Raw genomic sequence first — 26,520 nt, 5'->3', positions numbered from 1 at the left:
TGAAGCGTTCTCTACCGTTCAAAGTCAGACACGCAGCCAGCCAGACGCCTTTCTATAGTATATGACCAGTATATGACCATACCACTCCTATGAACATGCATGATCCTCTCACTCTCTCTCTCTCGTCATCTCGCCATCTCCCTCGTTCCTTCTCGGCATTCCGCTTTGTCTCTTTCTTGTCGGTCCCTCCCTTCTCCTATTCGCTGTGTGCCGCTACGTGTATGCGTGTGCAGACTGCGAGTGCAAGCGTCCATGCCGTGGGGGGATATGCCGTCTTTAACGCGGTGACCCCAGCGCCAGTTTAGATCCGAACGCAAACGTGACTGGCAGCACCAACAAGCGGCCAGCCAGTAGTAGCGACACGGTACACGGTACAGGTTGCAGCACCAGAGATCGATCTACAATCAACTGCCAATTCCGGTGGACCAAAGCCCCAGGCAGTACGACACGCGCTGCGATCAAATACTTTGCCCCGTTTTGATTTGGTCCGTGCGGAGCCCAGGCACTAGTCTCGCTCACCGTCCATCGCCTTTGACCAACGTTCCCGGTGGTGCACTGGCACAGCAGGCCGTAAGCTGGGTGTGTGTTTGTGTGAGGCCTAGTCTAGCGTTCGATGGACGCGCGAATTTCTACAGGATCTCGGAAGTAGTTTAGCGGTTTAGCGAGGTGAAAGCGAGTGGCTGGTAGTGTTTGTGTTTTGTGTGTGCGTGCTTGTGTGTAAGTGGCTTTGAGTGGCCCAAAACCGGAAATAGTACGCGTTCAGCTGAGGTAAAGTCGGCGTGTGTTTAGCCACCCGTGTAAACCCTTCCCAGAGACCGACTGTGAACAGCGGCAGCGACTCCCAGGGGACCATCATGCGTGCCCTCGCCGTGGCTTTTTTCGGAGCCGCCCTATGTCTAGTGAATGGTAAATAGTGCAAAACCCCTATATCTCTTGCTCCAAATGTCTTCCCTACTAACACCAAACTAACTATCAGCTCAATCAACACTTCATTCCAGCGGAAGATTAGCTTCCCGGAGCAAGAGCTCCCCGTTAATGGGTGGCTTGGCTGCCACCGAGAACCACCATTCGAATCCGGTGAATGATAGTTGAATTTCAACATTCGATTTTAAGAATCCAAAAGCGCGGAAAGTTTCCGATACACCGTACCGATACCCTGGCACGAACCCACTGAACCTGTTTCAGCGCCGGAACCCGTCTGGTTAAGCATATCGAGCGGGGAATAAATCATTGTTTCGCTACCGCCGCCCGTGTGGGGATATAGCCGTGGCTTCACAATACTTCTCTCCTTCTGTATCAATTTCACGTTTGACATTCACTTTCAAACTTGAAACGGGGACCCGAGATGGCCTTCAACGGTGGCATTCCTCGGGAAAAGTGGTGTGCCAGCCAGTGATCCTTTCTAGACGTCGCGCGCGAGAGCGCTCCAAAATCGATCAATTTTAAAAAACATTTCCAACCGGAGAACCTAATGGAAATTCATCTTCCCTGACAGGTACGGTGGCTGGCGCCCTGCACAAAGCTTACCATTCCCAATCGCAATCTCTACGTACACATTTTTCCCGAGGAGAGGCAAACAGAAGAAAGAAGAGAAAAAAAACAACATGGCGTAACTTCCGCCTGGTTAAGTCAGACGGCTGGTGTTGTTAATCGCTTAAACATTCAACGCTAAAGGTGGCGCCATTGTTTCTCCATACAAAAAAAAAAGACAAAAAGATGGCGATGGGGGAAACACACACACACACACACAAAACAGAAAAAGAGCCGAGAACCAAGTTACTCCGCCGTTTGCGTGTGTGTGTGTGTCACTGCCCATATGGTGTGGTTCCGCTTGATGGAGCGACAGGTAGCCCTGCCAGATACAGGAAACACGATTGCAACAACCTGCACCGGATTGTACCATTCCGGATTCCTCCATTGTCATTGTCCGGAGTTGGCGAAGTTGTTCAGATCCAACTGTTAAGATCGATTCAGCGGAGCATTCACGGAGTTGCCGTACACTCCGCTCAATAAGATGAATCCGGGTGTATGGAGATGCTCAATTCAATTTGAATTTCGCGCATGTGTGTGTGTGTGTGTGTTCACCATTATTGTTGGCAATTATGTTTGCATGCTCTGGGAGTGTGAATCATTATTGTTCGCCACTTTACTTTCATCTCGCTTCCCGAGGCTTTCCACTGAGCACTGATATTCGCGGATGCTCAATCTCTCTCACAAAAACACAGTAATGGTTTTGCTGGAAAATGCTTTGAAGCTTTCTCGCCCATAATTTCTCCAAAACCCTGCCACATCTCCACCTCAACTGTAAACCCCCCCCCCCCCCCCCTACCACAAATCACATTTCTTTCCTTTATCTGCCGCGTGCCACCCATAGTGGTGTGGTCAGCCATGTTCCACGTAACCAGCGGCAGGCCCGCAAAGCAAACTGTCGCGTACGAAAGTAGTGGACGCCAACCAAAGCACTCCACCAAACGCACGGTGCTTTTGGTTTGCATCACACCGCCGTTCGGCACCGGACAATCGCACCATTAGCACTGATTCGGTTCAGTGGTACAGAGCGAGAGAGAGGGAGAGAGAGAGTGTCGCGGAATGGTGCGGAACACAAGCCGGTTTACATTACTTCATCCCGCGTAAAAAGTCGCGCGCACGAAAAAACGCAACTGCATCCAATCCCCTACCACTCCCTACGGAGCGGGCGGAGGGGCAAAGGAAGGTGCGTTGGGTTGGGGTTTCGGTGTCTTACGTCGCAGGTTGGTGATGCTGCTAATGTTGCGCTGTTTTCGCTGGGCACTTATTGTTTTGTTTTTCATACTCGCCGATCAGGGTTGGGGGGAGGGCGGTGAAGGGACGGGTTGTGAAGGGTGAACCCATTCACCGATAACGGGAACCAATTTTCCAATCTATGTGCGAGGGTGTTGAGCTTTCGATTTTACATTTCTGTTTTCCGGTTTTGCTGTAATCGGTTTTTCGTTTCTTTCCTTCATTTTGTTCGGTTTGCTTCTTATTATCCGTCCTCAGCTTTCCACTCCATTGCTTCACTTGTTTGTTTTGTGTTTTGTGGCCGTGGTTGTTTTATTACCGTCTTCTGCGCATAGCTTTGTTTTCCATTTTCACGCACATTTCTTCGGGTGCATTTGTACGCTTTTGGTGGCGCCACCAGTGGTGCATCCGGTTGTCACACCGTTTAAAACAGTTTTGATTTCGGTTCATTTATTTACACTGAATTTATTATCTTCACTCTGTTTTGCTTGCTTTGATATCATAAAACAATAACTCATCATATACTTCAAGCTTGTAATCAACCAACAGTTTATCATCTCACGAATGAAACGTTATCAAAGCGGTACAATATGAAGCACTTCTAACGTGCCTCTTATCAGTACGCTTCATGGCGTAACAGGTAACGTAACGTCAATTGACCACCGCGGGCACGAGTTCAAATCTCACATTCTTCGGAATCTCGGACACAAGCGAACGAAAGTGTTTTTAATGTGCATTTATAATTGCGCACTCCCATCAAGAGTAATTAAGAGGGTGTTTACCAAAAATTTCACCTTTTACATAAAAGAAGAAATTTACATTCAGTATCCCATCATCATCAACATCCAGCAGCAATCTCCACACCTCTCTATTATCGGACAAATTTTGATAAATGTATAGGCACAAAATAATAGCTCTCATTTCACACGATTTCACCTTTTCCCCCCGTTTTCTTCAACACACAATTCAGATGGATGTGCGAGTTGGGCTCTCTGTGGTGATTTGTTCCTCCAACACGGAAGAAACTACAAGAGAGGGTGGGTGTGCTGTGCTATTAGTTTTGCAATCTCTCGACCACTTCCCAACAAAGATGGGTTTTGGTCTGACGACGGGTGGTTCCTTTTGCTTCCGCTCTTCAGCTTATTATCGCCGATCTTTTCGTCAGGCCGCTGCACCTTTCGGTAAAGAGTGGATGTGATAACCCTTTTTTTTTTGGCACGCAATTCGCACTACTTCCGGTGCGTCCGATCGGTCAATGCACACAGCCTCGCAATTGGGATGGATATTTATTTCCTGGTTGCCAGATTTTGACTTTGATACTGGTTGTACGAATTTAATATTTATCTCCAATTTCTACGAACTAAGGAAGTAAAACTTTAAATCTTGACATCTTGAACAACTCAAAATAGCTCTGGTTATATCTCTGCCTATGCTAAACTCTGGCATCACTGGTGAAAATACAATTATGAATAACGACCAACTAAGGATTCTTTTGCCGTCCACCAAAATAGACAAAACGTGATTTGCTGGTGCTGGGCACACCGGCACGCTTGCATTAGGGATAAACACAAAACCAGGGTTTAAGTGCTGTGGCTTTAGCAGGGAAGGCACACACACACGCGCGCCCGCTCTGGAACCTCCATAGCTCTGGCGTGGTTTGTGCCAACTAAAATTCCAAAATCAGCACCCCGGAACCAACGCGACGACTTTGCATGCATCATGCGTTTTGCTCGCGGCAAGCCAAATAAAGTCGCATTACGCTTTCGCCCCGCGCAACACCGGGGAGCCGTTCTCATAATTTGTTTACCGATAATTTTCATCTCGATAAGCCGCGGCCACCGGTTCCCGATAAACTCTCGCATCCGGTACCGGCCCGGTCAGAATAACCGGCGAGGTTATGGGGTCAAATGCAAATCAAACCGTGTGCTAGACACAAATTAGGCGTCGTGGTGTGTGTGTGTGTAGAAGCAGAGGTGGGTCACACATCCAGTAGAAGCATCAGTCAGTGCGGTACGGGAGTTGCTGTCAGCGGGCGCTCTCGCTGGGAAATATTGGAACGTAGAGCTGTGGATGATGCGCACGTGTGTGTGATCGAGTCCTCGGGGTAGTTATTTTTCTTGCACTGATACACTCGGTCAGTGTACTTCCGACTTCAGTGCCAGATTAGAGTACGATTTAATTCAAACGCGTGTGAGCAAAATTCTACAAATAATCATTTAATTATTTTTGGTTTAATCTGTCAAAATTTGACAGCTCTTGGATTCGCACCTTAAAGCACCAGTTCTGTCGAATCCCAAGCCAAGAAAAGCTGACATTCCATTGCGACCCTTAAACATGACAGTTCTAAGTACTAAGTAATCTGTCAAAATTTGACAGCTGTCAAATCCACTAATCTACTATTTTGAAATATATTGTACTCTGTGTATTTCGGTCCAAAAACGAGTCATCTCTCATTCACGAACGCATTATACTAAACTCCCTAATATATCCAACACCCAACAACGCGCGCGCCAGTCACACCACCACTCAGTTTCGGAGAGGAAATTATACTTTTTTTGTTCAAAATTATACATTTTGATAGTTTTGCACCAGCGTACACCACCGATACAGACCCGCTCACTAACGGCCGGTATCGCATCGCTGAAATCAACACTCGACACGGAAAGCCCCAGCGCGTACGACCGTGGCACCAGATAAACGTACCCATAAAACCACTGAATAATGCATCCCGTGTGATTAGGAGGCCGACATCATTCAGCGGCTCAGCAGAGCAACCCGGGACCAACACCGAAACTATCGCGGCAATAGTGCCACCCCCTTAAGCCACGGCCATTTAAAAAAGCGGTTTGAGATAATTTACCGATAATCGTGGGATTTTTGAAGCCAAAAACTACACTCGCCAAAAGTTTAGACCTAAGGTACCGTGGCTTCCGAGGTGGTCCGACACATCCCCTAGGGGAAGTGAATCTTCCGGGCGCGTTCAAAACTGTGTGAGCGAGAGAGTATACACTGCCGCTCCGCAAGGATGAGGACACCATCCACTTTGAAATGGTTGACCTTTTTAAAGTAACCTTTTCTTGCTGGATGGGCTGAATGTGCGAATACATAAAACAAACTCTACCCGTAACGAAGTCTCCCGTCACCCGGGCATTACTCGACCAAGTCTTCCAATCTCTTGCATGGAGTTCGAGGGTCTCGGTTTTTTTTTTTTTTGGCGTTTGTTGTTTTGTTTTGCCATTTCATTTTATTTCATCTTTTCCAGCTCTGTTGACTTACAGCAACAACAAACATGCAGTCAAACAGCGAGTCGAGCAAATAAACGGGCAAACAAAACGATCGACCTCGCGTTGGATGCTTTCGAGTGGGCGGAAACGTTGGAGGACACGGGGGGGCTTTTTTTGTTAGAGGGAGGAAAGCCAGAGCTCTAAGTCAATATCAGAGCAACAAAGGAAGGAAAAGCATACACACACACACGTACATCGCACTACGCTTATCAAGTCTAATGGGTACACAACAATGGCCGGCACTAACGGTACCGCAAGGAGAATCCTTGAAGATTGGTCAGACGGTCGGAGCGGAGCCGCACACTTTCCAAAAATACCTGAGAAGGTCAGTTTGCGTTCTAGTGTCAACATATGGAGTAGACGCTGAGCATGGTTGCGTGTTTGGTACGAAACTAAAAAAAAACAGTGTGTGTGTGTGTGTGTGTGTGAGGAAGGTGGACATCCTTTGCTTAGTAGAGACAAACACCATTACATCTAATCAATCTACTAAACATAGCTAGTGTTACGATGAGTCCGCCATAATTTATAGCGTTTGAGCGCTTTTGTACTCTTTAAATGCACAACGAAATCGAATGACTTGAATGACCCTCAATACCTCAAACGTAACGGCTCAAGTTGGATAGTCGGAATGGAGGTTAAATGCAACTCAATTTGTTGCATTGTTGCACACTACTAATGATGAGCCATAACTGCTGGTTGTAAGTAACTGGCTATAAAAAGTTGCTGCTATAAAAACCTGTTGTAAATACAAATACACCAATATAACACTATCATCGCAAATTTATCACCTTTAATAGCAATGATTTAGTAACTCTCTTCAACTACGGGTATATTTAGTCTTAAAAGCTACATGTACCATGATTGCATCCCAAGCAGTAACAATTATTGTAATAACACTCATTATGTAGATGGGCTGTCAGAGTTGTGCAATTTTATATTTAGTTACATCTTCGTATGCTGAAACCTCCGAAAGATGAAAAGGCTCTCAAAGATGTACAGTTGCAGAGTCCTTGATCAATACAAACTCCCCAAATATTGCTTTGACGATATTGGCTCTCAGATCGCGACTCGTGACGACGCTTTTCTTTTGATAACTTTAGATAAACAAAACATGCTTGAAGATTAAAATGCTGACTGTACTTCAGATATAAAAATCAAAGTTCCAAGAAGTCTAACCACATCACTGACCACTCTTAACTCCAAACCAATGTTCACGATAACTAAACCCATCATTATTGATTACTAGAAACATTCCCGAATCAGAAGCCCGAAAAAGGGGTTTCTACTGAGAGCGATCTGAAGCCTTCTGGCAGGTGCTCAGCTGTCCGGTTCACGCACCTAATCACACCCAAAGGCTCACAACCTAATTCCCACACGGCAGCAGGATCGTAAAAGTATCCGTTCGAAAATCGCTCCAAACGCCTTCAAACCTGTGGCGTGAGTGTGAGCGCCACATCCCGTTTGGAGACTTAATATTTCATTACATTCATCACGTTTTTATTATGAAAATGGTGAACCGAGGTGGGAGGTGGGAAGTGGAACGGTCCTTTTCGCCTGCCGAACGGCCCTTAGGTCACGTTCCGGAGATCAAGAAAACAATACTACATCGTGCCCTTTTTGTGCACGCACACACCGGAACAGACAAACGCTTTGCAAGGTTGCAAAAGGTTACCAAGGCTCAGCGTCGGCTTACCAAACGTCGCACACTCTATAGGCCCGACTGTACGAGCATGGTTGGTTGGTGCTTGTGGACAAAATGGACACGCAAATTGTTCGCGAACCTTACAAAACGCACAAATCACAGCCATTTAAGGTTCCAGCACGTCACCGCTGCAGGACCGCATAAAACGGGAGCGATAAATCCACCATCCGGAAGCCGTCCTTAGTGAGTGGTCGAAAAATCGACTGTTGATCGGAAAACAATTTTCCCACCAACGGTGTGCGAGCCAAAAGCAACAAACAAACCTGCACGAGGACCAGTAAAATGGCGCTTTAGAGTTATTAATACATTTTATTAAAGGACACATTGCTCATGTTTATTGGCTTGTTTGTTTTCCCGTAAAGAGGGGCGTCCGTTTGGATACATGTCCTCCTGCCCCCGGAACCGGATTCCCCCAGGTAGAATGGTAGAAGTACTTTTGTCTGACGACCTACCCACCCCCATTTGACCCTTGCAGACGACAATATGGTGTGGTTTAAATTGTTTATTTTACCCACCCAGTGAAGCAACGTTTGGTATTTGGTGGCGTCGTAGAGAGTCTTGAAATATGGTCCACACTGTTTCGTGCCAGCATGCTCCGCGTACCTCGTAGTTCTACGACGACACATCACGCGATTGGTTACGGGGTTGGAGGTCGATGGAGAAAGATATTTTATGGGCGATGTTTGTAACGAGAGAAATGCGATGAACGCTGTTCGGATACAGTTTCGAGTAGAAAAAAATAATCTATGACGAAGAACTGATCGTTGTTTTGTACTGTTGTTTTGCTTTTTTAAGCTTATATTTGCCTGTTTTCTTATTTATCAGGCAGTAAAGCAGCTTCAGACGAGAAAGTCTGCCAAACTAATATCCCGGCAGGCTCTAGTGGTCGCGCCATGACACCATCTCAATTTTGGTCTATGTGAACGTCCTAAAACGACCTTACACGTTAGATCGTCTGGTGCCATTCTCATGACACGAACGGCTGTCAGGAGCCTGGCGAGTCTAATTCGCTGCACAATAATGAGATCTTCATATAGCTCATGTAGTTTCTCCTTAAAAAAAATCCTACACTTCTCCTCCCCCGGCTGCATTCGATCTTCCTCATGTCTGACTCCACTAGATCCAGCCAACGAGCTCGCAGTGTTCCTCTACGCCTCGTGTCGAACGGGTCGCTGAAGAGCACCTGCCTGGTAGGGCTTGAGACCGGCTTCTTCATTATGATCTCTACATCGCCAAACAGCTCAGCTAGCTCGTCACGCCGCCAAAGATAGTCCGCAGCACCCGCCGCTCGAAGATGGCCAGTGCATTGCTGTCCTCCGCCAGTATAGTCTAGAACTCGTGTTCGTAGAGAACTACCGGAATCTTCTGGATCTCTGGAGTCTGTGGAGACCGTAGTAGGCACGATTCCCTAGAGCAGTACGCCTTCGGATTTCGCTGCTTACGTTGTTGTCCGAAGCCGTGTCAAGGTAGCAAAACTCCTCTACTACCTCAAGATCGTTGCTGTCAACTAATACTCTGCGTCCGAATCGTGGTCTCTCACGGTCAGAACCTCCGGCAAGCAGGTACTTTGCCCTAAATCCAATCCTATTGACCTGACGTTTAAGTCGGTCCGTTCGATGATGTTGATGTCACCAGCAATTGGAGAGACTACATGATCGAACCGGTAGTTAAGTTAAAAAGAAGTAGAAGAAGTCCCAATATCATCCATCACAAAAGCTCTGGTTGGATGGAGAAGCGTTCTCAGGATCCCACATCTGTAACGTAGATCTATGGTATTGTCAGTACTGACTTTTGGTCTGGGATAGGTTGACGACTTCAGAGATAATCACAACTATCTCTGGTTTATAATATGCCTAACTCCTACTCGAAAACGTACGATTCGAGGACTCAATTCAGGACTCAACGAGAATTTACTTTACAGGTTATTGAGATTGAGGATATCTCATCTGGCCGTTCCCCAATAGTGTGGACTGACTACCCAACTATTCGGTATCAATAAGTCTTCTCTAATGGTTTTAAGAGGTCGTAAGGCCAAGAAAGGAGAAGAAGAGATATTGAGATTACGTTGCACACAGAACAATCTTTTGTTTCTGTAATTCTTGAGGTACATATGCTAACATATCAAACCTATTCTAGTGTATATCCCCACCCCTCATTGCGCATCAGCCTACCCAATCACTAGTTCGATTTACTGCCGAAAGTACTCCACTGTGCTACGTGGAGCAGCGCTCTAGCTTCGCTACCGGGTGCCATTTTTGCTACTGAGCAATTCGATTTTTGATTATTAAATTTTTGGCCTGCACCCATCAAACCATCACCACCACTGCAAAATGCGTAGCTGCACACCGGTTCCGTGCCCCAACAGTACTACTTCATTCTTTCGCAACTTCATTTCCATTTTTGTTCTTCATCCGTACCACTTTACAGCAAGTCACGGATAACTTGATTTCACTGCACATTTTACGCAATCACGGATGTACGGTTTGCATATGATTGTGGAATGTGTGGGATGTTTCTTTCCCCTTTTTTTTTGGGGGTTTATTTCCCCCACCAGAGAGAACCGAAAACTTCCCATGGAGATTGATGTGCGTTTCCATATCATCTGCAGAAGCGAAAGCAACAAACACACCTAAAACGAAACAGCACAATTTTAACACAAAGATTTTCAGTGCTAAACCCGGACGGTGTCCGGGAGATAAACATCGGCGGAAAAAGGATACGGCGCGAAAAGGTGTGCTGCCTGGAGATATAAAAATTGTAATCACATAAATCCTTTCGCGCACGTGTGCCCGTTTTTTCGGAGGCTGGCGTACGGTTACCGTGTAACGTCATCAAATACACGTCTCGTGCGAGACCGGGGTTTTTTTTTTTTTGATCTCGTCCTCCAGAAAGGATAACATAAAACCGGAATGCAAGTCGCAAACCAGGTCCTACCACCTCCGCAATTCATTACGCGTCGGCCACTCGGCGCTCTTCTGCACCAGGGCAATGGAAAACCGGACAGCAGAAACGGTAGCGGCCCAAAGCAAAAAAAGAAGGAAAAATCGTAACGACGAACAGCGAAAAGGCTTCACCCTGAAAAGGTGGGCGCGATGCGAAAACAACAGCGCTGGTCCGGCTCATGTGAAGATGGGGCAGCGTGGTAGCTTTTACCTCGCAACGCGGAGCCCCGGAGCGACTGTCATGGAGATTTTGAGTGGATTGAAAAGAGACGCTGCGAGCGGTGTTGTCCAAGAGCCCATCTCACCTTATCCGGAGCCGGTTCTTCTCCTTCTTCTTCTCGGCCGCTGTTAACGGACGCCCGAATGAAAGTGAAATGGCCCCAGGCAGACCCCGGAATGTCACGAAGACCTATTAACGTCTGTCGTCCGCCGAAAAACCGGGACTCTCCCCCCGGCGAATGCGAAGCAGCGTGTGCAGCAAGAAAAAAAACCACTTTCAGTTTTTCGTTCACCTTTATAGCTTCACTTTCGCTTGCCCCGTTACAACCCCCCCACCACGACAACAACCGTTACAGCAAAAGCCAACACTGGTGGGGGAGGGGGAAACAACCCGACGTTTATTGGGGCTTGGTCGGCACGCGCGTACGTTCATACAGCGAGGAAAGACAGCTGCCCTCTGCTGTGGAGAATGTGTCAGATTTTGCTGGTTCAGGGCACGGGGATTGCTGCAGAGTTTTGTCACTTTCGGCACGATGGGATGAGTTATGGGAGCGGGCGGGAGGGCAACTGCTCCATTATTCTAGGCATATGGTTTGGTGTTGGAAGGAAGAAACGGGTTTCATTTGTCACCGATATATGGTGTCATCGATGATAGCATTCAGGTTAACCCTCATCTGTCAATCTGTTATTTAAAACAGAGTTGAGATGAGATCGATCGGGATGTTTTATCAAGATTATCTGCGTTCACTTCTATGGCTCTGTAGCTTCAAGAGATCTTGACCTAGCATTTCTGGCTTTCGTGACTTGATTATATCCAAGCTTGATTTAAATATTCAGTTCTGCGTACGGAAGGAAGATCCGGACGGGATGGAAATACTCGGTCCTGCTGAGCGAAAATCGGCGTCGCTACCGCTTTTATAAGCAGACTCTAATAGTATATAGATCAGATTGCGATCTTTAAGGATAAAACAGCAACATTACTTCTCCACACCAGATACAGCGATCGGAATCATATAATGGATCTTTTGACGTCTTCCAACTAAAGTGAAAGGTGACCTATTCGTAAAATGGTATTAAGCAATAACAAAAGTTGAACTTTTAAATCACTCGGTGGAATGGTTCTACGGGATAGTAGAATTTTGCTAGCCCGTAGCAGTAGAATTTGCAAGTATGGGCTTTTTTATCAAATTTTGGCAAATTTTGTCATGATTTCATCAAATCATCAACAGTCAACAGTATTGCTTCATTTGTTCAGGCTTATGAAAGCCCCAAGCAAACTATTCAGACCACCACGAACGATGCAATATTGGACGCTTTTCTTACCGCAATTTTTGCCGTTTTCTTTTCATGAATGACCCCACCCGGGAATGGTATCAAACATTCTCGAACGAGCACATCAAACATTCTCTGCTTGATAATCAAACTTTGCCGAAAGCTGGCTTCTCATTCTTCTGTCACAAAATTACACCCATCAAAGTCGGTACACGGTATAGATGTGTGCATGTGTGTGTGTGTTGTACACCCCTTTTTAGCTCAAGCCTTGAACCGAGCGAAAGCGAAAGTTGTCCGAGCGGTGCAGCAAAACCAATGCAAAAAGTCAAAACATTCCTTCCTTTTTTTTTTGTTTTCGTGCAGGAGAAAGCGGCTCCGGAACGAGAGCCACACACTGGTGACCTTTTCGGCTCGATGCTGTTTGGTTGGAGGTTGTTTTTTTTTCTTTGCTTTGTATCTTACTTAAGCTTCAACCGTGTGGAACAGGTTTGATAGGGTTGCCACCGTACGGGCAGCGGGAACCCCAGGGAAAGGGCAAATTATGAAAACGGAACAAAAAGTGGGTGGAAAAAGAAGAAGGTGGAAGAAAACAAGGTTATGTGCTTCATCGCATATGCGATGCAATTTTGCGTGTCTGTGCTCGTGAACGTTGCCGGACCCGAGAGGTTCCCATGGTAGGAACAATCAGAAAAGGGACAGAGAAGAAGCAAAACAAAAACGACTTCCAAATCCCTCCACGGCCGTGGACGTAAGATGCGGCGGGACCTCCCAAGTATTTGCCGGTTGAAAATGTTATATACTAAACCCTTTAGGTGTCTGCAGATTGATGCTACGGCTGGTGTTGCAAGCACCGGCGAGACATACCAGGTGCAAGTGTTAAAACCCCTAACCCGAGATTAGAATCAAAACAGAAAAGGTCTATTAAATTCACAACGATTGAGCATGCCGCGTTAAGGGTTAATCACGACGTACGCGCCATCAGTAGAGCTGCAGTGTGATGATAACGAGCTGCCCACGAAGATGGCCACCATCTCTTTCGTTCCACCATTCATTTAGGTGGCGTTTCTGGCTTCTTTCTTCTTGCCTGGAAGAAAATAACCGTATTACATCATAGAACACTTGGATCACGTTCGCTAATGAAACCGAAAACCTCTCGGCAGCCGGAAGCGACCAAGGCGGAAAGTGACGAGTGACTTGCCGAACCAAGAAACAAAGCACACGGTCATAAACGGCAGACATTGGCTCCATACACAAACAGCCCCCGTTTCGTCCGACATCACTCGTCTTAAGCTCTTTGGCCTTATTAGCTCATTATCCTTGGCGAAGCTATCGAGCTGCTAACAGAATTGCCGATTGACATCGTATTGTAACTGCGTTTTAGTGTCTGCACGCGTTTACTGTTACGTGGGTTCACTACTTCAACCGAAGCCTAATCGAATTTGATTTGTTACCACCATTCTAAGTACGCCATCGATTTTGGGGTGTGTGTGTGTTTTGGGCCACTTCTTCAAGAGATGATACATGATGGCAGACCGGCAAGCTGACATTAGACCTTAAAGATGTCGCAATAAATTCGCGGCACGAGCGAAAATCGACACCTATTTTCGTCACTAATTTGCATTGGCCAAACGGTTCATTTCTCGATGTATATATATATTTAAGATGGCGGTAGGTGTCGTAAGCCTCTCGACGCCATTTAAAGCCTTCACAGCGCAGTCTACGCAAGGGTTAGCACAGGGGCCACAAGGCAACCACCTCGTTACACAGAAGGAAGCTCCTTTCGCTTCAAAGCCGTGCGAATAGTGCCAGCCAGCCAGCCAGTGCTTTGGGAGTTTCGAAAAAATCGATGCAATCGAGGGATTTTTTGGGGTTTCGTCCGCGGCGCATTTGCATAAATAGTAAACAACACCAATCACACGAAAAACCACCTCGTAGTATTAGCATAATTTATTCCGGGGCCGGGCGTGTGTCGCTTCTTTTTTCTTTCCCCTGCTCCACCATAACCCTCCATTTTCTTTGTGGACTAGAGCACGTGGTTGGAACAACCAAAAGGAAAGAAGATAGTACTCACCACTTCACACAGCTTCCCTCACGTTTCGCTTGATGTCCTGACACGAGTTTTGGAAAGAGGACGCCAACACACACACACACCGGCATCTCAAAGTGAATGACACCTTTTTTGGGGTTAGTTGGCAAAAAAAAATGCTGCGCCAGACATGTGTGGACGGAGCTTCAAATGCCATGCCTGTATGTGTAGATGCGAAAGATGTCAGATTATCGGCACAAGGGCCTACTATCGTTACCCGTGTGTGTGTGTGTGTGGTTACGCGGAGGGTAAGGTTAGGAAATTATTTATATCACTTCTATTATCTAATCCCTTTTTCCCAGGCTTTGGACTAGTTTTTCTCTTCAGGGCTCGCGCGCTTTCCCCTGCCCGCCGCTTCGTGCCCTTCCGAGCACCGCTCTAGCTATCTGTCGACCGGTTGCGTCTGCCCGGGCAATTGTGCAACGGACTATCAGCCGTTGTGCAACGGAATTGCCTACCCGCAAGGCGCAACGGGCGTGGAATAAGGGCGATAAAAGTTCAGAGTGAAAGTTGCAGCCAGAGTGCATAACTGCATGCTCTCCCGGGCACAATACATTGGCGGTTCGTTAGCTAGGCTCGGCAAAGGTTGGTGGAGAGTTTGGGGACACTTTCCACAAACGATCAGAGGTCCTTTAGCCGGTTCAATTTTTTTTCTATTCGCTGCTTTTGTTTTCATTCGATGCTTGGATCTTGCATGCACCGAAAACATCGCCGGTAATTTGGGGGAAGCGAGTGAGGCAAAAGTTTTTAATTAGCTCCTCCGACGCTAAACCAGACATTCAAGATCTAGGCACCCTACGATATCCGGCAAGCAATAGCTAGACATCCGCACCAGAAGAAGTTACCAGCTGGATGCTCGCCGAAAATAGTTGCCAGCCCAACCTCGGAATCAACGAAATCGTGCAGAATCTTGATTACTACCGTTTTGGGGGGGGTTCCGCTTGATTATCGAGCGGATCCGAGGAGAACAATATTTTGTAGCACATCCCGTGTGCACATCGTCGGTATTTCTGGTCGGATCCCTAAAACGGCCTTGGAAGTCCTTGGACCGAACCTGGCCTGTGCTCCGCACGGGAAGAAACGTTGGGGAAAAAGAAACATTGAGGGTAACATCTCCTATACTCTGCCCCAGAGTTGTAATCCCGTCCACCTCCGCGAGGAGCGTTTATCTCTGGCTAACATCTAAATCTATCCCACTCTACATGAGGGCGCACGCGGTTGCTCCATTTGCATACAAGTTGTGCCCCGCTCAGTTACTGATACCCTATCTTCCCATCTTCTTGTCACTACTTTCAGCCCAACAAAACAAGGAGGAGAAGGAGTTCAAGTGTCCCATCGAGCAGGGCAACGGTAACTTCGCCGACCCGGTCACATGCCGTCGATTTTATCAGGTACCTACCGAACGCCGCAAACACACAGACCCGCACGCGACATCCCGAAGGAGCATGAGTTTCTCGTTTGTCAAAGCAGAACAAATCCGACCATCCGCGTGCAAACACCCTAGAATGATGCAAGCGGTGTCTACCGCTGATTCTTCTTGGTAACCGCTGGCGTAGACCGCCTTAATTAAGCTATGGACCCATTGCTAAACAGCGACCGGCAGTGACAAGGCCGTCCAGGAACCGCGAAACAAGCCATAAGCTTGAAATCTGCGTCCTGTTTTGGTGTATGTTGGGGATTCCAAAAGTTGGTGGTGGTGGACCGGCGACATCCGTCCTTGGAACGGCGGTTGGCAACCGAACGTCAACCCCAGGAGAGCGAGCGAAGAGATGCTATTATCGGCACCGCACCGCGAACATATTATTGTCACTGCAAGCCGTCCTTGGAATGGCCACACCACGAGCAGGTTTCTGTTCCAAACCCCAAACTCTTCCAGTTTCGGTTTTCTTGCTTTTGCTTGCGGCGAGCTTTTTGCCACCCCAGGCTCAGGCTCGGGACGGGTGGGGGAGCACATCATGGACGTCTTCGCGTCGCGATTACGCCACCGGAAACCGGATCGGGTGTGTCTGCTGTAGCGGCATCATGGCATCATCTCACAAAACCGGTGGCGTCTGGTATCGTTGACATTTAGCACAACGGGCACACATTCGGGCGTGTAAATGGATCCATGGTCAGCGTGATTCCCTGCCGCCTTCGTGCCAATTTCGTGATCAATCAAAATGGATGTGGCCCAATAATAGAACCTCCAAGAGGCCACAAGATACGGTTAGGGATATTTAAGATCTTGGAAAGTTAGTTTCATTTACTTCGCTGGCGCCATCAATTGGACAACTTGGTTTCGAGGTCCAGGTCCCGAGTACCTGAGGGTTCCTCTCCAGTTCCCGGTCACCTTGAGGTTGTTGGACGGCTCAGGTAACTACCACAATTAAAAGCTGATGCCTCACCGGCCAGACCAGTGACATGGGATGTACAACTTTTTTTTGTTTCTCCTTCGGGAAGGTATTCTTCTTCCAATATCACCAGGCAAGAATCGCTCAGAAGTCGCGGCAACCTGAACCCACAGGTACAGGTGTAAACGCGCACCGTACGCCCTTGCAAAGTGGCGTTGCGTTGCAAATGTAATCAACATAAATTCCACCGTCTGATCCCAACCTTCCGGTGGGCGGTGCGCGACCAAGCTACATCCCACAATCAACGGAGACTACGGCTCCGGAGAAGAAGTGAAAAAAAATCGTGGGTTTTCCACGGCAAAAATCTGGAAAAATATACCGTAGGCCTTAGACTTTCTAGCAACAACCCAAAAGAAGCTCGCCATAAGAATAAAGATACAACAAGACACAGGACGAGAGAGAGAGAGAGAGAGAGAGAGAGAGAGAGAGAGAGAGAGAGAGGCACAATGTTGGGAACCGCCGAAAAAAAAAAACAAACGTATCGCAATTACGCGCGAACGGACGGACAGCAACATCACCGGGACGTGCCACTAGACAAGCCAGCACCGTAAGCAAGTGTGAGACAGAAGCGGTGACCAACAACAACAACGGAAATGCCTATTATATTCGTATATTATCGTCACCCTCGGTCCCGCCGTTCCAGCGTGCCGGGCTGAAGTACCGCCCGGTGGCGCCCTCTACCGTTGGAACACTTTTGTCACGGAACGTTCATCTCCTTCCCAGCAATTTGCCGGCAGCAGCAGGGGCAAGAATGATAATAATTACATTCAGCAAACTTTTATTACTATTCGGCGTACTTTCCGGGACCGTGTGCCCTTGGCCGCGGGACTGTGCAGCAGCATGTCCTTCATTTTACGTTCCATTTGTGTGTGTGTGCTGATTTCACCGTAGGCAGGAGGAATGGCGAGGACAAAAAACTGTCAGTCGGTTTTTGTTTTTTTCGTTGGTGTGCCCCATCCGAGCTGTAGAGGCTGTGTGTCTCGGTGTGGTTATTACCTTTTTCTTTGAAAGTTTTTTCCTTTGCACAAAATTTGCACACAATCTGTGCGAAGTACTTTTTAGGTTGTTGTTATTGCAACCCGTCTCCTTAGCTTCTCTCTTTTTTTTTTTTTTTTGACTGACTTCCCTTTGTTTTGTGCGATAAAAATTATCCCGAACATATTTTTTGTGCTCGGCAGGGATTAGGGATTAAATAATATTTAAACTTGACGTGTCTTTGTAGGTGAAGAGCGGCCATTTTTTTTCTTTGGTTGTCTCTGCTTCTTCCTGCTGACCTCGTCGTGTGTGTTCAAGTTGATGAGTCTTTTGAGTTTCGGTGGCAGCCTGATGTGAGGGGAGGTGAAAGAAATTGGATAACTATTTCGGAGTGTTTCGTAACGACCTACCGTAATCGACTACCTCAGGACTTTAAGCTTACAACAGCACGGGTCAATCTCGTACCGGGACTTTCTCCAGAACGCTCTACCCGTACCGGTTCTCAATCTCTAACCATAGTCACCAGCTTATCCTTTATCGTTGCCAACCTGCTTTCGGACGACAGAACTCTGTCTGTCCGTTCTCTGTCCCTCTCGCTCTCTCTCTCTTTCCATATCCAGCTGGGCTTTCTTGCAATTTTTGGGAGGTTTGCAAACGCCAGCGGGAAATGGAAAATATTATGCTCCAAGTATTAAAGATAACCATAAACTTGGCCCAACTATATCCACTATAGTCTGGACACGCCGTGCCCGGTTCTGTTTCATGCACCCGTGGCCATTTTTTTCCTGGTCCTTTTTGTTTTTAGCTTGCTCCTCTGAAACGGTTCAACCTCCATTGTGGAGACTGCTCCACGACGGGTCGAGGTGACTTCCGGGGCAGCAACATTCTTCCACACCACATTGCCTAGGCCCGCCCAAAACCAGGGGGAAACCAATTACCTTTCTCGGTCCTCGGTGTGTTCAGTGTTTCCGTGCTGGCGATTAAATAACGAATCTAAGTAGTTGATTTACAGCCCATTCGTCGGTTGATTGTATGACCCCGTTGGTGTACGGCAACTACCGGTTAGCCACTGTCCGGGTAGCCCCGGTGTAGTCGAATTGCAGTAATGGCGCTTAGTATGTATGGCGGCCATGCGGTTCGAGAGTTCCTGGTGAAACGGGAGCAACAACAAAACGGTACCGCTTATCGTGGATATTGTATGGGAGCTCCGTTGGGAAAGTGGCCGTTTTCTCGCCCCACTTGCCGATACGGTTCGGTAGGTAGATACTAGGGCTAGGAGATTAGTCAGGGAAGACTATCGGCGTAAAATTTCATATCCGGTACCGTAGTTGCGATCGCTGGAATTGCTGCCGCCTGAATCCAATTTTTTTAACGGAATCTGTTCAACCGTCACCACACATCCTCAAAGGACATACAGTTCCCGCGCATCCCCGTCCACACGTAATACAATTACTCACTTACATCTCCGCTAACTGATGTCGTGTCTATTTATCTTTCTTCACATCGGTTTCTGCTGCCCGTCGCAATCCTAGTGCGTTGATGGATTTCCGTACCTAAATCGCTGCCCATCCGGTCTGTACTTCGATGACATCCAGAAGTACTGCACTTTCAAGGCGGAGGCAAAATGTGGCCCACTAGCAGCATGTAAGTGATGTGATTCCACTCGTCTGCTAAATACAATTTCCTGCCATTTTCACACCACACACACACATACGCTTCGATGTTAATTTTTTCTTCTTCTTCTTCTTCTTCTTCTTCTTCCTCTGCGTAACCCTTTTCCCGTACCGCAACAGCACCGACAGCGACCACCGAATCTCCGATCGATCTGGCGAAAAAGTGTAACCCGGCGGAATGCGAGCTGCCGTACTGTTACTGCAACAAGGATGGCACCCTGATCCCGAAAGGTCTCGACCCGGAAGAGGTAGGCGATGTGTTTCGTGGCTTTATTTCGTTTCTTTCTCGCCAGTTTTGCTGCTGCAAACAGTAGTGTTTGGTTTTTGGACCCAAATTTTTGGTGACTCCACCATTTTGCTTTTTGCTTTTGCTCTTCCATTTGCTCCAATCGTTCACTTCCGGTTGCATTTTTTAACCCCCCCCCCTCCCTCCCTCCCGGGGTTTGTTAAATGGCCAACCCAAACCACTGTTGCTGTGTACGACAATAATAGGCAGTGGCAGACGGCAGCAAGCTGGCACGATGCTATCTCGCGTGGATTACAGGATCAATATGGCCGACACACCGCATATGGCGGCGCAGTTTTTCGGGGGATAAAAAAAAAAGATGGAAGCATTCGTTCGGTGTGCCATTTTCTGACTCCAGACTCCGGCTGTGATGGTAATCGTACAACAAGGCACACACACAGCAACGAAAAATCCCCAATCGGAAGAAAAATATCAACGGATTTCATCGCTGACTGCACACACTGCGAGAGCGAGAGACGATAGCTTCATTACATACGGTCGCATCACGCACACACACACACACACACATACACAAACTACAGCAGAATATCCTTATCAGCTCCAAATACCTGCACCGAGCATGCATCGAAACATCGCCAAAAGAACCCAGTAATCTGTTCCCTTTATCTGCGCCGCCACTCGTTTGCGAGCTCAATATTCGTTGCTTCCGGGTTTATCCGGTGTACCCCGGTGTGTCCCGGGGAGACCTGATGGCAGACAACAGCAACAAAAAAAAAAAACGAGGACGCCGACACGATGACAACGGTTGATAAGTTTTGCGCTGTGCCAGCAAAACGGGCGAAGGTGCTGGCGAGTGCTGATTATCAACTCGTTTACATCAAGTGCAGACCGAAAGTGTTAGGTTCGGTGTTTACATTCCGGCTGCTAAACTACCGGCTGCTTGTTGCCACGCTCCTTGCAATATTCCAATTTCCGACCGAGAGTTCCGGTGGCTTGTTGCACGAGACGGCAGCGAACGCTGATGGACGATAAGCGCCCAGTAGTCGGCGACTGTCTTACCTTACCATCCGCTTATCCTTATGCGGCCATCTTATGCCACTAGCACGATCATCTATTTTGTCTTCCATTTTGTTTTTTTTTTTTTTTTTTTGAGTATTTGTTTTATCCTGAGCTAGTCTCTTCATTAACTCGATGGTGGGTTTTTGGGGAAAATTCGTCCCTAGAAGTTCCGTTCCGTTGTCCAGTTGGTTTGGAGAGACTTCATCGTGCCAAGCAGTCTTGTTTTCCAGAGGTCCTCATCATCAAGTTAGACTTCGCCGACGACTCAACATCCAAAAGATGGTCCTGGTCATTTTAAGAGTCATCAACATCCAAGAGACGTTTTCGCCTATAAAACCTCGTCTTTTATGGTGCCTCATCGTGGTGCATATGACTCGTCCAAAGGACCTCACCATCGATGAATCCCGAAATCTGTCAAAAATCATTATCAGAGCCTTTCCTTGCCACAAAAGTCTCGGTATCCACCACTCACAATTCTCGTTTCTTTCTTTTCCCTACTTTCAGACGCCGCAAATCATTCTGCTCACCTTCGACGGTGCCGTCAATCTGAACAACTACGAACACTACCGGAAGGTGTTTAACGGCAAGCGAAAGAATCCGAACGGTTGCGACATCAAGGGTACCTTCTTCATCTCGCACGAGTACAGGTACGTGGGTTCGCAGCGGGTCCGATTTCATTACGGTAAAAGGTTTATTTAAGTTGCGGGTTTTCATCTCAGGGCAAGCAACAAAAAAAAAAAAAACAAACACCCACCATTTCCGGTGCTTGTACATCTGCAAGAGACTGCAAAAGACTTATAAAACTCACCGAAAAATTAAACCGATGCTCCGCAAATGTAACAGTCACTTCCGACATCCAAATGTATTGCGCGTGTGTTACAAATCATTCTTAGTTGGATATTCTCCGGTAGCCATTTTGTTTTTTTTTGTACTCCGCCAGAACGTCATATTGGACTGCAGAAACATGGTCGCACCCCCCCCAAAAACCCATGTTTTGGTTTTAATCCGCCCGTTTCTATTCGGGCGCCAGTTGCAAACCTGGCAATTAGAAGCCCCACTGAGTGGCAGGAACACGTACCGGTGCACTGATGTGTTTCAATGGCGGACGTGGGTTTTAATTTTAACACTTCACCAGGTGCTCTAGGTCCTGGTAGCATTCGCGCCCTGGTGCAGCGGACCCTTACAGCTCGGCCGGATTATTAATGGTGGAACGATATACTTTGAGTCGCGTGGTTGTAAAACGTGGCGCGGACCTCTTAGTTCCTTCGGCTCGCCACCACAATTGGTAATTTAGCTAATGCTTCAGCGGTGAGGACGGGGCTCACACCCGGAAGTGTCAACGTCCAGCTAGGAAGCAGCGTGTAGAGGATTAAAAATTCAACCCGAAGCGAGGGTTTTGGCAGATTTTCGCTGCTTTTAGCAGAATTCTCATCCGGGTTGGAGCAAACAAACAAAAACACACACACACAAATTCAGCTAGAAGCCCACCCCCTAAAAAGACACCTTACTTAGCGGTAAGCGCAGATTTTGGCCCGATTTTTCATCATCATCATCATCGCGGACATCGCGAACGCCCACCTGTACACTGTAGTCCTGAGTCCAGAGACAAATTCGTGATCTAAACTGCGAATGCAAAACACCGTCAGCAATAGATACCGTAATCCTTCGTCCGGCAAACCGAACGACTTTCCTGGGCGGCTGGGAAAGGATGGCTCAAAAAAAAAAAAGGATGGCTGCCGGAGGAGCTGCCTGGTGGGCGCAAGAGGACCGGGAAACCCTGTGCAAGCTTTCATCCCACGCGGGACGAGACCTCCTGGGGTATAGGAATCGGGCAGTGGTCGGCAGCATTACTTCACCATTAAAAATGAAAAATTGTGCAATAAATTCTTCCACGGGCTTCCTTCTTCTTTTTTTGCTTGGCTCCCTTACCTTGCGCAAGGTTTTGCTGGGCGGTGCCACTCTTACCTTACCAACCGCCGCATGATGGGCGGACTCCTTCAAATAAACGGTACGGTACCAGCGCACTAAACGCCGTGGAGCCCGTAGAGAAATGGGTCCGGGGGGGGGGAAAAAAACCCGGGAAATAGAAATTGTCTTTGTAAGAATCTAGCTAGCTTTTCCCACCTTTTCCTCTCCCCACCCCCTTCCTTTCATTCTGCATCTCGCTGTGGCAAACTCCCACCCCAATGTTCGATATGCGCCTTTCATCTTGCCGTGGCCTTACGCTGGCACGGCAAAAGCCACAAGCGTGGATCCGGGCGGCCAAGCACCGGTTCTATATTTTGTCGGTTCAATTTTCGTCCATCACCGCTCGCTGGTGCTGGTGGGAGAGTTTTTTTTGCTCGTCTGTCTACTTTTTTTCCTTCTCTCCTTCATCGCCAATCCGCCACGCGGTGAGTTGTGCTCACCTTTATCCTTGCCGGTGTGCATCACGTGCCCTCCCGTTTCCCTTTCGGTATCTCGCATTAAATGGTGCTTCAATGCGTTTTAGCATCCCGCATGCTCTGAAACCATTTTCCGACAATCGAGATCTGCATCTGCATCTACCGGTGGCTGTTCTTGCCCGGTGTCCGGAGAGCCGAAGGCTGACGGTTGGTTGAAATTCCAAATCCCACCCACACACACACACACACACCTGCGCCCCATCCCGTCCGATGTTGGAACGTCATAATCAATTTTTATGATTACATTTTTTCACGGCGTGACAGAAATTGATGGGAAATTTCATTACATCTAATCGAAACGAGGATGTGTGGTGGCGCTGCTGCTGGTGTGGCAAGGTTACTCCCCGTCCCGTGGGTTACCCATATTACCATGCGGGTTTTCACACACACACACACATAGCCACATGTAATGGCGAAGAAAAGGGATTAACGTATCCTTTCGGGTTTGGACGCGCCACGGCGAAAGCTTCTCACATGATGGATAGTATGGAAAGCCCACCATGCCATCCTATTACTTTATGGTCGTTCTTCAATAGGACGACGTGGATAGAAGGGGGGGGGGAGAGAAACAGCGAAATCCTTTGCGCTATTTGCTGCTCCACGAAGCAGGAAGAAAAACTAATCTTGAGCTACGGTTGCGGATACGGTTATCCGACTAGGCTTGGTATCAATGTATCTTGACGGCAAGGTAGCATAATTAGCCGTCCGGTGTGCTATGGCTACTTGATGAGGGCATCAAGACACCAGGAAGACTTTTATCTTCACGCTGTCAAAGTTTATCGCCTTAGAAATGGACGTGAGAATGCGCTAATATGTTTGGAGATACTCTCCAAGATCCTCCAAAATGGCGGGATAGCTAAGTGTATTTATTCGTATCCAACACCATCGCTCTTGTTTTGCCTGTACTCAATGTTACGATCAAGTAATCGGAATCGTTTCCTTCCCTCCAACCTTCCAGCAACTACCAGCAAATCCAGACGCTCGCCAACGACGGTCACGAAATCGCGGTCGAAACGATCTCCCTGCAGATGGGTCTCCAGGACAAGGGTTACGAGGAGTGGGTCGGCGAGATGATCGGTATGCGCTCGATACTGAAACACTTCTCCAACGTGTCCGCCAACGAAATCAACGGTATGCGGGCACCGTTCCTGAAGCCGGGCCGCAACACCCAGTACAAGGTGATCGAAGACTTTGGCTTCATCTACGACAGCTCGGTCAGTGTGCCGCCCAGCCCGATTCCGGTGTGGCCGTACACGCTCGATTACAAGATACCGCACGAGTGCAAGAGCGGTACCTGTCCGACGAAATCGTTCCCGGGCATCTGGGAGGTGCCACTGAACGCGCACTTTGTCGAGAGTTACGAGGGTGGCCACTGCCCGTACATGGACCAGTGCGTGCTGCACAATCACGACGCGGAGGAAGTGTTTGCCTGGCTGCAGGAAGACTTTGAGCGGTACTACTACCAGAACAAGGCACCGTACATGATGCCGTTCCACACGAACTGGTTCCAGATTAAGGAGCTCGAGCGCGGTCTGCACAAGTTCCTCGACTGGACGCAAACGATGTAAGTGGTGATCGGTCATCGGACGTACGATGCATTTCTAACCCGGGGATGTGTTTTTTTGTTTGTTTACTCTATTCCCACACCCACAGGCCAGACGTATGGTTCGTCACGATCACGCAGGCACTCACCTGGATTACGGACCCGAAGACGAACAAGCAGCTCGGCGGGTACGAACCGTGGAACTGCAAGAGCAAAACCACCCAAACACCGAAACCGTGCAACCTGTCGAACAAGTGTGCGCTCGCGTTCAAGGAACCGACGTCCAACATCAGCGATACGCGCTACATGGAGACCTGCTTCGACTGTCCAGCCGTCTATCCTTGGTTGGGCGATTCGCACGGTTCCGGCATTCCCGGACGTGATAACTACATCGACCAGTCGGAGGGTGGTGGCGCTAGCGCTGGCCGCGATCAGGGTGATGAGGAGGAGCAGAAGTAAGGCCCGGTACGCGGCAGCGATCCGGTCCATCGCTTCCCTTCCATCGCTATCCCTATTTTAGATGTAACGGTTTTTCTTTAAAAAAAACAAAATAATATTCGAGCTTGAACCGGAAGTGTATTTTCCCTGCCGGTCGCGCAAAGGACATGCACTGACTGGAACGCAACAAGCAGCTGTGTGTTTGTGTGTTTGTGTGGGCTGGAACAATTGGCCTTCCAAGGTGTAGTACGTTCGTCAGTCAACCGTTCCTCTTTCGTAGCGTTTCCGGAACATTGAGTTTCTCTTTGTAATTACTCGGATCAAGAGCACGCTGCAGAAACTCATGGAACCGGCAAACGGGTGCGTCCTCGGATATTGATGGTTGACTTCCGATACATAAGAACGTTAAATAAACTCACACAAACAGGTGACGATTGCGTGCGTTGTTAATTGATAGTTTGCTGATTGCACATTCGAAACCTGATGAAAGAATTCATTTAGATGTTATTTAGTTGAGAGTCAATCAACGCGTCACGTACGATGGCTCATTTTGAACCTGGGCAAAGCTAGACATGCTTGTTTAAAACGGCAATGACCACCATCACTCGTCAGGTCAAGGAGCACTTGGTCGAATGTCCAGAAATCAAGATAAAGTAATGGCAACTGTGAGCGGCATTGATAACTACAGTTGGTTAAGCCTGTAAAGCGTTTGTAGTGCCTGATAGTTTAAATGAAGATGACAATACTTGATCGTTACTGCAGACCAGTAAACCTAAATTGTTTCATTTTGTAACGGATCAAACTCCTTGGAGAGGTGGAAGTTAGGGCCCTCCAACAGCTCGAATTTCGAGATTGCAGATCTGCTGACCGGTCGGTGAGGAACTTGGAGAGGATCATCGATGTATTCTGCGGCCAATTTTCCGGGCATCTTTTGACGCCTTTAGCCAGGCCCTTGATATGAGGCCACTTGTGCTAGATCCCCTAACACAAGGCCAACGCGGCTCTGGACGGCCATCTACTCCGCCTAATGTTTGATCCAGTACTGCATGGGGTGAGAATCGGGATTCTCTTATGGTTCAAGGATATGATGTTAGTCTAAATCAAATCCACACAGTCTTAGACGTCGAACTCCAAATTGGGCTACGCTGATCCATCTACAATCCTACTGGCAGAACATCTCAAATCCCTATATACCAATAATGTGTTAGACCGGACTAAGGCCGGATATCGAATCTTTGCCTTCCCCCCTTAAGTAGGACAGCTATTGGTAACCTAAGTCAAGGAAATCAGTAATGGTACGCCAAGAACTGTTGATGTTATAGAGCAGTGTGGCCCAAACTCATTTTAACTCGCGGGCCGGATTTAATTCAAAAAAAGGTTTCGCAGGCCTTATGCAGCTATATGAATAAACTTTGTTTGGTGGCGTACATTTGAGAGACTAATCGAGATGTTGACTCGATCAGGAACAGGAGAACGTTCGCGTGTT

The 26,520-nt window shown here is 47.8% G+C and overlaps 1 protein-coding gene across 1 annotated transcript; it reads left to right on the top strand.

The window, feature by feature from the left end:
* The first annotated feature begins 289 nt into the window (after nucleotides 1–289).
* On the top strand, nucleotides 290–25,484 carry LOC118517388 (chitin deacetylase 1). The gene is made up of 7 exons (XM_036063439.1): nucleotides 290–906; nucleotides 15,562–15,656; nucleotides 19,163–19,274; nucleotides 19,424–19,551; nucleotides 21,114–21,256; nucleotides 24,012–24,617; nucleotides 24,707–25,484. The coding sequence occupies exons 1-7, from the start codon at nucleotides 855–857 to the stop codon at nucleotides 25,053–25,055; spliced, it is 1,485 nt and encodes a 494-aa protein (XP_035919332.1). The 5' UTR covers nucleotides 290–854; the 3' UTR covers nucleotides 25,056–25,484.
* The last annotated feature ends 1,036 nt before the right edge of the window (nucleotides 25,485–26,520 follow it).

Source organism: Anopheles stephensi, chromosome X (genome assembly GCF_013141755.1).
Source record: "Anopheles stephensi strain Indian chromosome X, UCI_ANSTEP_V1.0, whole genome shotgun sequence".
Lineage (NCBI taxonomy): Eukaryota > Metazoa > Arthropoda > Insecta > Diptera > Culicidae > Anopheles > Anopheles stephensi.
This window is presented reverse-complemented; position numbering and strand designations above follow the sequence as displayed.

Bases quoted from the DNA above. Each gene is read 5' to 3' on its own strand.
- LOC118517388 (XM_036063439.1), top strand. From the start codon at position 855: ATGCGTGCCCTCGCCGTGGCTTTTTTCGGAGCCGCCCTATGTCTAGTG. The intron at 907-15,561 runs GTAAATAGTGCA...CACTACTTTCAG, and splicing joins CGCCCTATGTCTAGTGAATG to CCCAACAAAACAAGGAGGAG. The intron at 15,657-19,162 runs GTACCTACCGAA...TCGCAATCCTAG, and splicing joins CATGCCGTCGATTTTATCAG to TGCGTTGATGGATTTCCGTA.